Source organism: Xiphophorus maculatus, chromosome 11, assembly GCF_002775205.1.
Source record: "Xiphophorus maculatus strain JP 163 A chromosome 11, X_maculatus-5.0-male, whole genome shotgun sequence".
In the NCBI taxonomy this organism is placed as follows: domain Eukaryota; kingdom Metazoa; phylum Chordata; class Actinopteri; order Cyprinodontiformes; family Poeciliidae; genus Xiphophorus; species Xiphophorus maculatus.
Genome location: NC_036453.1, coordinates 21,264,008 through 21,278,279, shown reverse-complemented (window position 1 = coordinate 21,278,279; position 14,272 = coordinate 21,264,008). Strand labels below are relative to the sequence as shown.

At 40.0% G+C, this 14,272-nt stretch overlaps 1 protein-coding gene across 1 annotated transcript; it reads left to right on the top strand.

Annotated features, from left to right (window-relative positions):
- The first annotated feature begins 614 nt into the window (after window positions 1-614).
- Window positions 615-6,395, top strand: LOC102226255 (transgelin-like). Its single transcript, XM_005806633.3, has 5 exons — window positions 615-761; window positions 4,406-4,592; window positions 4,694-4,865; window positions 4,994-5,096; window positions 5,185-6,395. Exons 2-5 carry the CDS (start codon window positions 4,413-4,415, stop codon window positions 5,333-5,335), a joined length of 606 nt encoding a protein of 201 aa, XP_005806690.1. The 5' UTR covers window positions 615-761; window positions 4,406-4,412; the 3' UTR covers window positions 5,336-6,395.
- Window positions 6,396-14,272: the final 7,877 nt, after the last annotated feature.

Sequence of the window (14,272 nt, the reverse complement as noted above, 5' to 3'; positions counted from 1 at the left end):
CGGATCAGGTTTCTTGGAGCGTAATCACATCAGAAACAATCCCATGTCTTTATGCAGAAGCCCCGACAGGTTCACACTTGCTGCTGCCATCAAGAGGTGAAAAGGCTGGAATGCACCAGAGGGGGAAACATCTCTGCTTGTTTGTTTCATTACCCGTTTCTCTTGTTCGTCCTGAAGGGGGAGGTTTCCGTTTCACAGCCGCCGGTTCTCTGTTTTTGTTTCAGACGAGCTTTTTAAGAACCACAAACACCACCGGCTTCAATTAAAGCAGTGCATAATCTCCCACATGTGCTTCATCGCTCTTTAATTACAGCAACTCCCTTCTCTCTGCTCCTTAAGCTTCACCCGTCTGGAGGATGTTATCGCCCCTGCCTTGCCTCCCCTCCTCTGCTTAATCCCATCTTGTTCTCCTGTGGTCGAGTGGGAAATTTGGAGAATTCTTTTCAGCGACCACACCACGCTCTCAAGTCACATGTTCTGCTTTTAATCCCCCTCCTTCCTCTCCTTTTCCTAAATAAGGAATTTAAATTTTAGTGAGGAAACAAAGTTGGAGCCCCATGGGCGGGTCACGGAGTGAAATGAGAGGGTCTGAAGGCGTAACGGTTTGCTCTCTCTCTCTCTCTTTCTCTTTTGTCACAGACGGGAGGTGTTTGCTGTACTTGTGCTGGCAGCACACTTTGCACCGAGCCGTGGAGGGAACAGGAAAACACAGCAGCACAAGGCCAAGTTAATTTCTATCCACCTGAAAGCTACAACCCAACGTGAGTAAAATCACTTAGTTTTCCTTTTGAGTCTGAGGTTTCTGAGATCTTTCTGGTAGTTTGGATTCCTTTTTGTTTGCTGTGGATTATTCCAGACAGGGAGAATGAGAAGAGTTCAATACTTCAAGCACCCCACCCTCTTTCTTACTCTCTTTCCTTACTGTTTAATTATGCGCAGGCTTGGAGAAAATGTTCATGTATTCCTTCAGATTCAACCACTTCAAGTTGAAATGGTCTATTTTAGACATCTTTTGCTTCACAAACTGAAACGCGAGAGTCTAATTCAGGAAGTAAATGCAGAACATTGTCCATCATGTGCCTCATGTCAAGCAGGAGGTGTGTTTTTTTTCTTTTAGAGTGTTTGTGTGCGAGTATGTGAGAAAGGTCAGGTCTGGCAGAGATTAAACAAAAGCTGATATCGGCTCCTTTACTTGGATCTGTTATGTGATCTTCTCAAACTCAACAAGTTGTGAAACGCTTCATTTAACAGAAGATCGCAAGTTATGATACGAGAGTGTGGGAGAGCTGGTGCAAATGAAAGCACAGATGGCGTTGCAGGGTCTTCTGAGTTTCAGGTATAAAGCAGTATCTTTAGGCAAACGTTGGTGGAAATGTGTTTAACACTAGGAACAAATGTATGAATTTGTCATTTTATTCGATAGAAAAGCAGGTGAGATTTAACTTTTGATAATGACTTGATCCAAATCTGTTGCATATTGATTAACTATAGAGAACTCATAACACGTGATTTGAAACCATAACTGTAAACTGTTATGGTTTCAGAACCAGTTTAAAGAAATAAATTTGCACCACTTCTACATTTTGACGTACTAACAGTGATACGGGAGAGGATTAGTGCCACAAAAAACAATCTGGATTCTGATTGTCTGTCATAATCCAAATAATCAAACATTCTTGGGTGTGTCACTTATATTATCATGTACAAATAATCGCATAACTATTTCTTTTATTATAGGATTTGTAAAAGTGCACTTTACCCACACTGAAAGCCTGTCCCTTTGAGTTTACAGACTAGATTAACTTGGTGCATGAACAAGTCTGGGATTCGTCAGAATCCTCATCATAATCCTCTTCTGTACAATATGTCTAAGTTTTCAGATTGTTTTTTTGGGGGAGGGGGGTGTAATCAACATAGAGTAATAGTGTAGCCCCTCTCCCACCTGTTGCTGAGTACAGCTGCCTAAAAGACTTCTTCCCTTTTATAAGAATGAAAGATTAGCTATTTCCACTCATGAAACAAAAACTAAAAGAGCTCTCTTAAATGTACTTCAGCAGAAAGTCTGACTAGTTTATCTAACTTTTTACACTAAAAGTGTAAATGGATAACGAGAAACTCAACATGTTGTGGGTTTTAAATTTATATAAGCTCTGAACAAACTTCTCTCCAAGATATTACATCTGTAATGTTGTTTTGACAGGAGTTTGACACTTTTGGTGCTTTCTAAAAAACACAAAAATTCTTGTACATTTTTCTTTTAGCACTTAATGCTGAAACTATAAAATTGCCCTTAATTTGCTTCTTCCTCGTCTACACATTTTGTTTGCTCATGCTTTAAGATAAAGCCACGCTGAAACGTCTCCAAGTCCCCCAGTCTGACACTTAAACACACAACTGGCTTGGAAACAATGCCATTTGCTCAAAAAGTGTCGGGTAATCTGAGAGTTTATATTGACTTTGTCATCCTCGATTTCTCACTGAGAATAAGTCTTGATGTTTGCAGCTGCAGCTTGTTAACCCGGGCATGCCAGAACATCCCTGATGAAACTCCTCCGATTGAGAAACACACTTTAAATGTTTTTGGGATTTTTTTTTTTTTTTTTTACACTTGTTGTTGCAACAAACTAGTGGGATAATTTAGAGGACAGGAAGAGATCCATCTGGTGTGTAACCACCGAAACCAGGAAAAAAAAAAAAATGGAGACGATGTGCAAGTTTCTTCAGCTGTTTCTGTGAGGATGATTCGTCAAGTTATCATCACTTATTGTGCAAGTCTGATGAGTGTCCTGTGTTGCAAAATAGGTGTGTCTTTCTGCACCAGAGAACCTAATATGTCTCATGGATCAAATTTAAACCAATCCTCCTGCAAAAACTCACAAGCACATACTTGCATTGATATTTACTTACAAAACACACCACTTTTTTGTGTGTGGACTACTTAAAAATACCCAGGAAGACTTTCCCATAACTTCTAAACATCTGCATAATGTTATCTGGAGTCATGGAAAACCAGAAATTGCAGGATTTTGGCATCTTTGACCCGCTTCTGCACAGGCTGAGTATTGTTACAATTTAGCAGGCTGAATGCAGTGTTTGTCATTTTGAAACCGGTTCCCATAGTGACAACCGTAGTGTTTTGTTTAGACCCCTCTGTACACATAGCTACTTTTGTCAGGAAGGGGGGGAAGGAAGTGACACCAGAGTGAGCAAACAGGATGCAGGGAGCAGGGCGGTTCGACAGGAAGTTCAAACAGCATTAATAACTGAGATAGGCCAGCCACAATTACTCGCAGAGAGCAACCGGGTTGTAATCCGCAAGGCATCCATCACTTTAATTTTCTCGTGTTTGTTGGATAATTACACTGCCATGGCCTGGATAATGAAAACACCACCACTCATTGTTTTGGACATGATTTACAGTCGAAAGTTAAATGTGTTTTGCATTGTAGAAAAGGACACAGACTGTATTCCTATAAAGTTTCCAGAGAATTCATTGTTCCCTTTTTATTGAGAGAGCAACTGGTTTTATCTTTATAGTTTAATATACTCAAGACAATCCAGTGAAAGTGGCTTTCAAAAACGCACGGACGCTTTCGGTGGATTCCGACTGCAAACTGCATTATGTAAAACTAATTTATCTAAAAAAAAATCTGAATTCTCAAGCTGTATAAACCTGACAGTGTGAATTACAGTCAGAGTCCTGTCTTAGTCAAACAAAATAGTACAAATTCAGATTCAATGAACAATGTGCTTGTGAGTAATTTTTGTATATTGCTACATAGTTTCAATTGGATTTAGATCTGGACTTTGACTGGGCCATTCCAACGATGGTGCTGTTTATTTGAGACACTGCTGGACAGTGAACCAATCTCTAGTTTCCTATAAGACTTCTTACAGGATCAAACCATCCACTCTGATCAGTTTTCCTGAAACTGCTAAGCTAAAACATTCCACAGCATGATGCAACCACCACCATGTCCCACCAAGAAGATGGTGTGTTTAGTGATTTGCAGTGTTAATTTATAAAACACTCCACATGTTTTATATGCATACTATACGGCTTATTGCAAACCTTTAACAGATTTTCTAATGTTTTCAAATATTTTTAAAAATTTATATTAAAGCTTAAGGTGCAGACATTCCAAAATGGGGGGAAAAAGTTAGAACAAAATACTTCTGCAAGGTACTATATATCTGAAAGAAACTCATCTGATAAAGACTACAAAAGAAAGTTATGTAATCCCAAATAGCATAGAAATCTTGGCTCAATCTTGGGTTTTGGGTGTGCACAGTGCAAACATTCGGTTGCAAATGCTGCAATAACATGGACACACCATCCTGAGCAGATGTAAGGTTAATGAACTACCAGCTTATCTACAGTAACTCTCTCATTGACACCCAACAGGACCAATATGGCAAACAGGGGTCCAGCGTACGGCCTGAGCCGCGAGGTTCAGAGCAAGATTGACAAGAAGTACGACCCGGAACTGGAGGAGAGGCTGGTGAAGTGGATTATTGCCCAGTGTGGCCCTGGTGTTAAAGAGCCCGAGAAAGACAAGGCTGGCTTCCAAAAGTGGCTCAAAGATGGATGTGTGAGTGTTTGGTCTGCAGGAATGTAATTATCTAAATAGGACTTAGTAAATCACACTGGTGGCAGTGTTGATGAGAGGTATCTGTTTCCTTCTGTGTTTAGGTACTGTGTGAGCTCATCAACAGCCTGTATGGAGCCAACAAACCCATTAAGGCCATTAAAACCTCCGGTATGGCCTTCAAGCAGATGGAGCAAATCTCCATGTTCCTTAAAGCCGCAGAAAGCTACGGAGTCATCAAAACGGACATGTTCCAGACTGTAGATCTTTATGAAAGTAAGGAAATAAGCAGACGCCTACTGCAGTGTTTTAGCAGAATTATTATCGTCTGAATTAAGAGGCTAATGTTCAGGTCTATTTCTTCCTCTTGAATGTGTTCAAATGGGACTGTTGCATATTTGCAGGCAAAGACCTGGCTGCTGTCCAGAGGACCCTGCTGTCCCTGGGTAGTTTGGCTGTCACCAAGAATGATGGGAATTACAAAGGAGATCCTAACTGGTTCCCCAAGTGAGTTTAACACTTTTATTATCCTTGTGACTAAATCCAGACAAAAGAAAAGCCTGAGGTGCTGAAAATTGTGATTGAATGTGTGCAGGAAGTCGCAGGAAAACAAGAGAGATTTTTCAGAGGACCAGCTGAACGAAGGCAGAAACGTCATCGGCCTGCAGATGGGCACAAATCGAGGAGCGTCTCAAGCTGGTATGACGGGCTACGGACTGCCGAGGCAGATCATCAACAACCCCTGAAGCAGGGCGGGTCTTATGCGGCCCTCAGAGGTCCTACGAGGAGGGACAGAGAAGCTATGACTCTGACTTTGGCCGTGAGGAGAAAACTGACCTTACTGGTCAAGAAAAACTGGACCAAATTAGGAGCCAAAGAGAACCTGAGCACATATTACATTGAGACCTTAAGCTGATTTCTAAAGCTTGGTACATTGTAGATTTATAGCTACCCCTCTGCCTGTCTCTTGTCAATTACATTTTTAAATCGATTATGTTTCATTCACGACCCGAGAAGGAGTATGTTAAATTTCTGAAATCGGGTTTCTGTGGGAAAGTTATGGACAAATCTCGTCTTGCCTGTAATGGGTAATGCTCTTCATCTGATTAGTTTCCATGGAGGCTAATGCTAACTGCTAGTCAGAGTGGGCCCAATATTAATGGAGAGCTGCCATCTTAAAGTGGCTCCAATCTCAAATCTGCTTCCATGTGAATGCTGTTTTGTAAATCTTCAAACTAGAATCACATTTGCATTAGATTAATTTACACAGAAGTTGTTTTTTATTATTATTTACAATGAGTTAATGGTATGTTACAATAACAGATGTATCCTGTCATTTACAAAATTATCGTTGTGTAATAAGTATAACTTGATCTAAAGTCTGACCTTTAGGTGGTTGTAAAATTGCTTGACCACTGTGCGTTTCACATGGCAACGTTTTTAGAACCATAAGCTTCTATGTCTAATGCAAGCATGATGGTGGTTTAAAGGTTTCTAAAATAGCGTTTGCATTACCTGCTGAGACTGGAATTATTTGAAGATGGCATCAATCCTCTTTGATTTTGGCCCAATCTGGATTGACCCACTGAGAAATGGAGAAATACTTCCTACCGGTAAGACATTGACGGCTCATAACCTCTCCACAAAAAACCGAATGCAAACATTTACGGTTGATTTATTTTTCAGAAAACATGTCAAGCAACAATCAATTCTCTGTTCTCCTCTCTGATGTTTCACTATTGTAACCAGGATGCAACTCTTTTTAAAAAGACAATAAAACTTCACCGGGTGGTGCATTCAAGGACATGCCAATGTCTGAGTAATAAGTTTGCAATGGCGGAATCTACAGTTTATTTATTACACCATGTTACCTTCTGTGTACTTCCAGCTGCAAGTGTTGACTTTCTGGCAGTGATATCAGTTTATTTTTGGACGTCTCTGTACAGTTGTGAAAGTACTTTGAGATGAAACAAAGGTCATAATATTACAACTCGGCATGGAGAGAAATATCAGCAAGGGAGCAAACAAAGCAAATTGCAGGATGTGTGACCCGTTACTTTCCCAGGAGCAATTTTGAGTCTGTGCTGGAAGGTGGCTGAAGATTTTTAAGAAAAGTGATCAGTGACACCCAAAGATGTTCACACCCCTTACTTTTTCTATTTTGTTCCAATAAGTGCTAAAATCCAATTTACACATTTTCTCTAAACAAAAAGCTCTACACAACAAAGCCCGTGATGCCTTTGTGGAAACATATTTTTGAGTTATTACATTTTAAAAATGGGAACAAGAGTGTTCACATTCTTTACTAGTTAGAAACTGAGCACAGATGTCAGGTTTCCACTGATCGTGCTTCCGATTCTTTACTTGATTTGAATCTTTGTGGTTAATTCAGCTGATTGAACACATTTATCTACGTAGGGTTTCACAGCTGAACGTGCACATCAGAGCAGAAACTCGAGAAAAGGAAATTGCAGTCCTCCAAAAGCAGATCATGTGAAGTAAGGTCTCCATTATTTAGCAATGGAAGACTTTATGAAATACAAAGACATGCACTTCCTGTCACCCGGTAAAAACCAGTCTCTTGTATACGTTTTGCTTCATACAAAGGGTCTGAACTCTCACCTATTGAGAATTGCTGTCGTTACTGTTTGTCCACTTTGACACAAAGTTTATCGGAAATGGCGTGGATTGTTAACAAACATCCTCCAGACCTAAATCTATCTCCATAAAGATCTAAAAATGGCTGCCAACAGCTGGCCATCCAACCCAACTGACCTAAAGCAGATCTGTGGAGAAGAATAATGGCTGCAAAATTGCAAAGCATGCTTCCACAAATTACGTAATGAGTGTAAATATCTTTGAAACACTGTGATTTTTTTTTTTAGCAATGACAAACTTACTGTACATCTAAGCATTAGCTTTGACTCATTACATGGTACCGTAGATCTTTAACACATCATTGCACCTGAAATTAGAGTTCATACGTTTCTGCAAGCAAGCCTAATTTCTAAATATGCTTCTTTAAAATGTGGTGCTTTTTGTCACAAAGCTATAAGGAAAAAGTAAATGTGGGTTAGTTCTTATGATACAATCTACTCTGGCTGACAGACTGTGGAGTACCTGATCAAGTCTTAGCAACGGATGAAGCAATGAGTCCGTGACAACCACCGCTTTAAACTTGAACCGGATCTCTGCTACAGATCAGCCGATGTGATGAGATCTGACAAAAAGAAAACAACATCCCCAAAAGCCAGGAGAAGAGAGCAAGCAGGAGGGTGTTATGATGGATTTTGCCTGATTGGATGAAACAAGATGAAAAAGCAGAGGGGGATTCAGAGGAGGAATACTAATTCTCCTGCCAAGGTTCTGTTTACACTGTTTTCACTTTTAGATCTGTTCAAGCAAAGTTCAGCCTGAACCGGCTCAGAGAAGGGACAAAGACAAACGAAAAACTGTGAGGAAAGCAGGAAAAAAAAAGGAGGACAAAGCAACATTTGATAAGAAAAGATATTCTAAAGCAACATAAAGTGTTATTTCAAAAATAGAAACATCCAGATGGACTCAGGGGAGAGCATGGGGGTTGAGGTCAGACATGGGATAGGTTAAGACAAAGAAGGATTTCAGAAAGCAGAGGCGATTTACAAAAAAAACAGTTACTGTTGCATGGAGAGGGTTAAAAAAAGATGCACCTTCCTGACCCCCACACTGAACAGGATACAATGTGAGCACCTACACACAAAGGAATAATAAGTCCATGCACTTCCTTGGGTGACACATTCCTTTCATCATTTCTTCCTTCTGCAGCAGAATCCACAGCTGTGGTAAATCAACTGTAGACTCAAAAGTTATATTACTCAATGGGTGTTTACAATGCATGAAGATAGCCAAAAGGGAGGAAAATCTGACAGAAGCCACCTGAAAACCTGAAACCACATACACAGAATAAGGCAGCACTATTTTACAGTGCAATGTAAGATATTCGTGCTCCTTTAATTTGCCTGCATTTTCATCCAGCAAACTCTACTGAGGTTTTGTGGGCTGTGGGGGGAGACATGAGTATCGGGGCAGAACCCCTACATGCACAGGAACATCTTTTCACACTAAAAATAGAGATAAACCCCGAAATAGTTAAAGGCAGTTCTAAATACAAATGCAAGACACAGTGTTCATATTTTTATTTGCACAGTATATCACTAACCTTGAATCATTATCCTTCTACGTTACAATAAACTGCTGCTTTGTGTCGCATAAAAACCAAGGTAAAACTTGCTACAGTTTGTGGTGCAACATTGACACAATACATAAAAGATGTGAACGGGTTGGAACTGTTCTGTAAAATCTCACCAAAACTTGGCAGTGTTGTTTATTTTTGATGTAAGCTCCCACAAAACAGGTTTTGACAGAGTCTGCCATGTGCTGAACAGGCGCCTCTCGCCAAATCACTACTGAATTTAAACACCGGTTCCACCACGACCCCACAAAGATAATTAGGTACAAATGGATGTTTTAGAGTATCTGTTGCGTCAGTTTTTGCTAACTAACTTGTGGTACTACCCATCTGTGATGATGGGTGCTCAAACTCACTTGACTTGTGACTAGTTTAGCTTTACGAAGCCTAACTAGCCCCTCAAATCCCAACCGAGTTCGGCAGGAGGCACAGCGGACGTGGAGCAACAGCAAGACAAAGCCTCCCCTGTTTAAACAGGAAGTTCAAGCCACTTCTTCCTGCAATTGTCATCAATGTGAAATTAGAGCACATATGAAACAATCTGTTTACTATTATTATTATTATTATTATTATATAAAACGGTAAAGAGAAGGCAAACAGAGAGAAAAGATTAAAAGCTTTTTAAAAGGAATTGTGATGATGTAACCAAGTCTTATCACTGCAAACAAGTTTCTTCATGCCTTGGACTCTGAACTACGAGATAACATTTCCTCTGTATCATCCTGAGTTACTCTGAGAGGTGTCCATTTTAATCTACCCGATCACCTCATAGCCGTCGCTGTGACGACAACGCGTCAGCTTTCCTAGGTAACAACAACATTCATTGAGATCGTTGGAGATTTTTACTGTCCTCCCCGCCCTCCTCTCGGCCCGGTAGCATTTGTCATCTGCTCCACTAGAGAAAATAAAACGTTGAACTTTGTACACATAGCTCATCAGTCTTTCTTTCGTTAGGAAAAGCAAACTATATTCTGGCTTCTCTTTTTCGCTTACACAAACAATGTCTAGTGATAACCTGTGACCAAAAGAACTGTGAGAAAGTCGGATCTCAAAGACGAAATAATTAGGAAGAGGGAATAGTGATCAAAGACTATAGGAAGCATTTTGTAAAACACACTTGAGGAGCTGTGAAAGGGATTTGTCCCTGTAGACATTTCATCTGATTGTGCTTCCCCCCCCACCTACTTCAGGTTGTGAGTCTGTTCTAATTAGTTGATGACACTCAAGGTGTGAGAGTGAAATTGTAAATTCATGATTTCAAAAAGGAGCGATTAATTTGGATTTTCTTTCCTTTAGTAAGCAAAGCCGACATTTAAAAACTGAAAGCGACAATATTCCACAACAGCCTCCACTAGATAAAATCATCAAAGGCTGCCAAGCACAGCTAATCCATCTCATTTGCTTTTGCTGCTCCTTTAAATCTCTGCTTGGATGTACAGTCAGAAAGAGATGGATTGAACGTCCTGCTTCTCTTTGGTCCTGCTCTGCCTCCACAAAACCTCTTTGCTCTGAGATTTGAGGTCATAGTTCAGGTATCATTTGAGACGCCAATCAGCTACACCCAGTTGTGAAAAAAAACTCCTTGTTGCCACGGTTACGCATCCCAACAACCGGCTCAAACTAACTTATCAGAGGCTGCCTCAAATAAAAGAGAAGGCGCGTATAGAAAAAGAAGCCGCGACTCTTTATTTTGTATCCAAGCCTGCGCTAGAAGATGTAATCTGCACAAGCTTCAGCAAGCCCACTCTGATCTAACATGATTTGGCCTGAGCTTCATGAGAAAACAGAGACTGATGCCTTCAGAGCCACCTGGTTTATAGAAGCTGACATTCCAATTCAACCACCTCAGACTTAAAGTAAACAGAAGTCGGGGCGCTGTCGTTTGGCAAAGTGTTCAGATCGGCTCTGCAGCTGCAGGGTTTGTCATTCATGGCATTCATGACATCAGCTATAAACAATCAACCCATCTTAAATGTTCCCAGAACAAAGGAGGTGATTTTGAAAGGAATGAGAGTAGATTTATTAGTGGAGAAAAAACAAAAACATCTTTACCTGAAGTTATTTCGTGACAACCTCAGGTCTATACGGGCATGTACTTAAGTAAAGTTAATCCAAGTTTTATGAGCAAAATATCTCCCATTTATAAAGACTTCTATAAAAGTCATTTATAAGGACTTTCATAAAGGGCAAAACCAACATGTTTGCTTGCAGTCAGAGTCAAATAGAAATCTTCCTGGAGAAAAACTTTCAGAAAATTAGCACTTTAACATACAACAAGAGCAGACCTGCAGCATGTGCTACATCCAAGAAGCACTGAAAACACGACAAGCAGGAGAATGTGCACAACACACTGCTGAGCAGTGTGTTGTGCACCATGCACATTTACAACACAGCAGACTGCAAATGCAACACAAAGTGGCTGCAAAAGGGGAAACAGACAGAGTCTACTTGACAGAAAAGATGATGCAAAAGTAACCTTAAAGGAAGGCAAGACAGGAAGTACCCAACTTAACATTAATGCAAAAGTAATTCATCATACCATATTAGGATTCACAAAGTTTGATTTACCTAAATTTATTTCAGCTGGGTTTCAGGCATCGAATGAAAAAAAAAAACACAACTGTTCGTCTTTGTTTGCTTATAGCCACACCTGTTTGGTCCAAAATGATTAAATGTCATTTCAGCAAACCTGTGAATATGAGACTATAAAAATGTGTGACACATAGTCCCTTACAAAGGTTTTTGACCACTTGTTGACATTTTGCAACAGATTTTTATGTATTTTTGTGAGACTTTATCTGATAACACAAGGAAGCAAACAATTTATTTACTTTTAGAAACTGCAGTTTTAGTTGAATCTAACCAAACGTTTGCTGTGTCCTCTGCACCGCAAATACGACTTTACCGTTCAGGAGGTGTCAGATTAAATCAAGCTGGATAGAAATTGGAACCACTTTTCAGATTTTTACGTGTAAAACAATTTTAATCAAGCATCATTTTCCATCCAGTTCGCAATTATGCACTCATTTGTGTTTGCTTTTTGCGTAAAATCCCAATAGAAACACTGAATATCAGTTTTCAGGCTGCAGTGATGAATCTCAATAATCACCTTTTAGACAAGTGTATTTAATTTGAAATCCATCTGTTATGTTTAAAACATTTCTGGTTACCTTTTGTTTATACTTTTAACTTTGTCCTTTCAGCAGATCTGTGCTGCTGAGATGTTTTCACTTTGCCAAAGCTTTTAATAAAGGTGTAAAAACAGGAACACATCGTCAGCCTGAAGAGGAATGCACTCTGCTGCCATTTACTGGCATGTCAGAGGCTATAAAATTGGCCCTTAGGTCAGAGAAGGAGGAGACGTTTTTGACTTTAGAGATCCCAGTTTGAATCCTACAACTTTCTGGGAAAATGAAACTAGGTGGCCACGCTAAAATGTTTTTAATCCTTCAGCACCTACTGGGCACAGAGCTGCTAAAGTCCACCGCTTCTGCTGTACCAACAGGAGACAGATCATCCCTCTGATGAGGTCATTCAAAGGTTTCAGATTGATCCAACTCATGTGGCTTCAACATTTGTTTTTCACCCATGTCAGAAGCGGAAGGTTACAGAACAGTGCGCGGGAGGGAAGATAAGAAACCATCTGTATGTGACTTCTGCAAAAACTTCCATACAAAGACGTTTCTCGGTGATTTCAGTGTGGTTCTTGGACTGAAACTAATGCCACACTTAGTAAAGTCAAAACATTAGGACTCTGAGTGACGCAGTGGAAAAACTGTCACACATCACAGCAGATCTCTGGCCTCAACCCTTGACTGCCTGGCTGAAGCATGAGAGCGAATAACGTCCTATTTGCTGCTTTAGCGCCTCCTACTGGTTGCTCTCACACAGTCTGTGTCTGTCATACCTGCTCCTGAGGCACATGATTACTGAAAATGTACAAGAGTTAGACAAGAATTAACATTTGGAAGATTGCAATCAGTTGACTGGCCAAGCCTTCATAGCAACACCAAGTCATAATATTAATGAGTTACAGTCAGAAAGAAAAGGGGAAATGAAATCAAGAGAATAAAATAAGCACAACAAAGGAAATATATATTTAAAGGCCACAAACCAGTGTCATAAACGAGGACATTACCATTAACTCACAGCAAGTGGAGTTCTGGGCTTTTTATGACTATGTGCAACAGATGGGGATGTTCATCAACGGTCACCAAGCAACAGCTCAACAGGCTGGAATCAAGAGACGATCAGCTAGGGTAAAATGTTAAAGGGAAGTTAGTGAGTAACATAAAAATAGTGTCAACAGATGTATCAGAATAGAAATACCTTCTGAAATCGTTCTTGTGATCAAGCTAATCTAAAGGATTTAACGACACTTGAGGACACTTGAGGAACGACACTTCCTGTTTGAAGGACAGGAAGTAAATTTTGGCCATATAATAAATTTTTGCATGTACTGAATGATGGCATTGGTTGCATCAGTACAACTATAATGGCTACTATGGAGACTTGTTGACCATTTGGAGTTGTTTTTATTTCCTTTATTAGTCTTTGTATGCATGGTGCTAAAATAAGTTTGGGTCCTCATCTACAATCGTTTATACTCGCCTATCTGCACTCCAAGCCGCAGATAAGATCCAGTTTAGCTGAACAGTTGTATTTTTTGTGGACCTTTGGGAATCTAGATCATATTTAACAGCGAGTCTGAGGTCCTTTTCCACAAATTCATCCCGTGTTTGACCTTCCTGCTGGTGTGCATGTCGTTAGAAATGTCATACTTAGTATCAGCTTGGAAAAACTTGCTGTTCCAGTTAAAGGCCAAACTCAGTCTGTTTATTTTTGTGATAGTGGGTCAGAACAGGCTTTTCCGGACGTTACTCGGTGACATTATGAGGCTACATTACTGCATGTAGTCTTCGGTGAATGCAGTAACAATGCAGGAAAGACTCGTATTGCAGAGCTGCTGCACAGAGGCGTCTTCACAAAATGGTTACTGAATTTCCTCAAACCCTAAAACTATTCATCTCTACTTTTGTTCAATCACAAAACTGCCACATTTTTGAGAGGTTTTGCGTATTTTGTTGGCTGGTAAACGTGATGAGGTTTCACCGTCTACATCACAGGTGAAACTGATGTCACGCAGATGGAGCTCTAGAGAGCCCTCATGTGGCTGATGTAGGTAATGACAATTCACAGCAAACCTTCAGATCTCAAGGGTTAATCATTCGCTGACACTAAAACATTAAACAAAAACTCTTTATGAATTCTCGTTCCTTTATCGGGTTGTATCACGACAAGAATGTCTTTTTATTTTCTCATAAATTATATATTCAGGTTGTGGAATTACGACGTGGGACAAATTTTGGTTTTAAGTTTTGATCAAGAAATCACTTTACAAGAGTTAATGCAAAATCTTATAAGAGCCATCAAATACTATTGCTTGGGGAAAGAC

What these genes read in the sequence shown, in the direction of transcription:
- LOC102226255 (XM_005806633.3), top strand. Translation starts at nt 4,413, where the DNA reads ATGGCAAACAGGGGTCCAGCGTACGGCCTGAGCCGCGAGGTTCAGAGC. An exon ending in AGTGGCTCAAAGATGGATGT is followed by an intron (nt 4,593 to 4,693) that starts GTGAGTGTTTGG and finishes TTCTGTGTTTAG; the next exon opens with GTACTGTGTGAGCTCATCAA. An exon ending in GATCCTAACTGGTTCCCCAA is followed by an intron (nt 5,097 to 5,184) that starts GTGAGTTTAACA and finishes GAATGTGTGCAG; the next exon opens with GAAGTCGCAGGAAAACAAGA.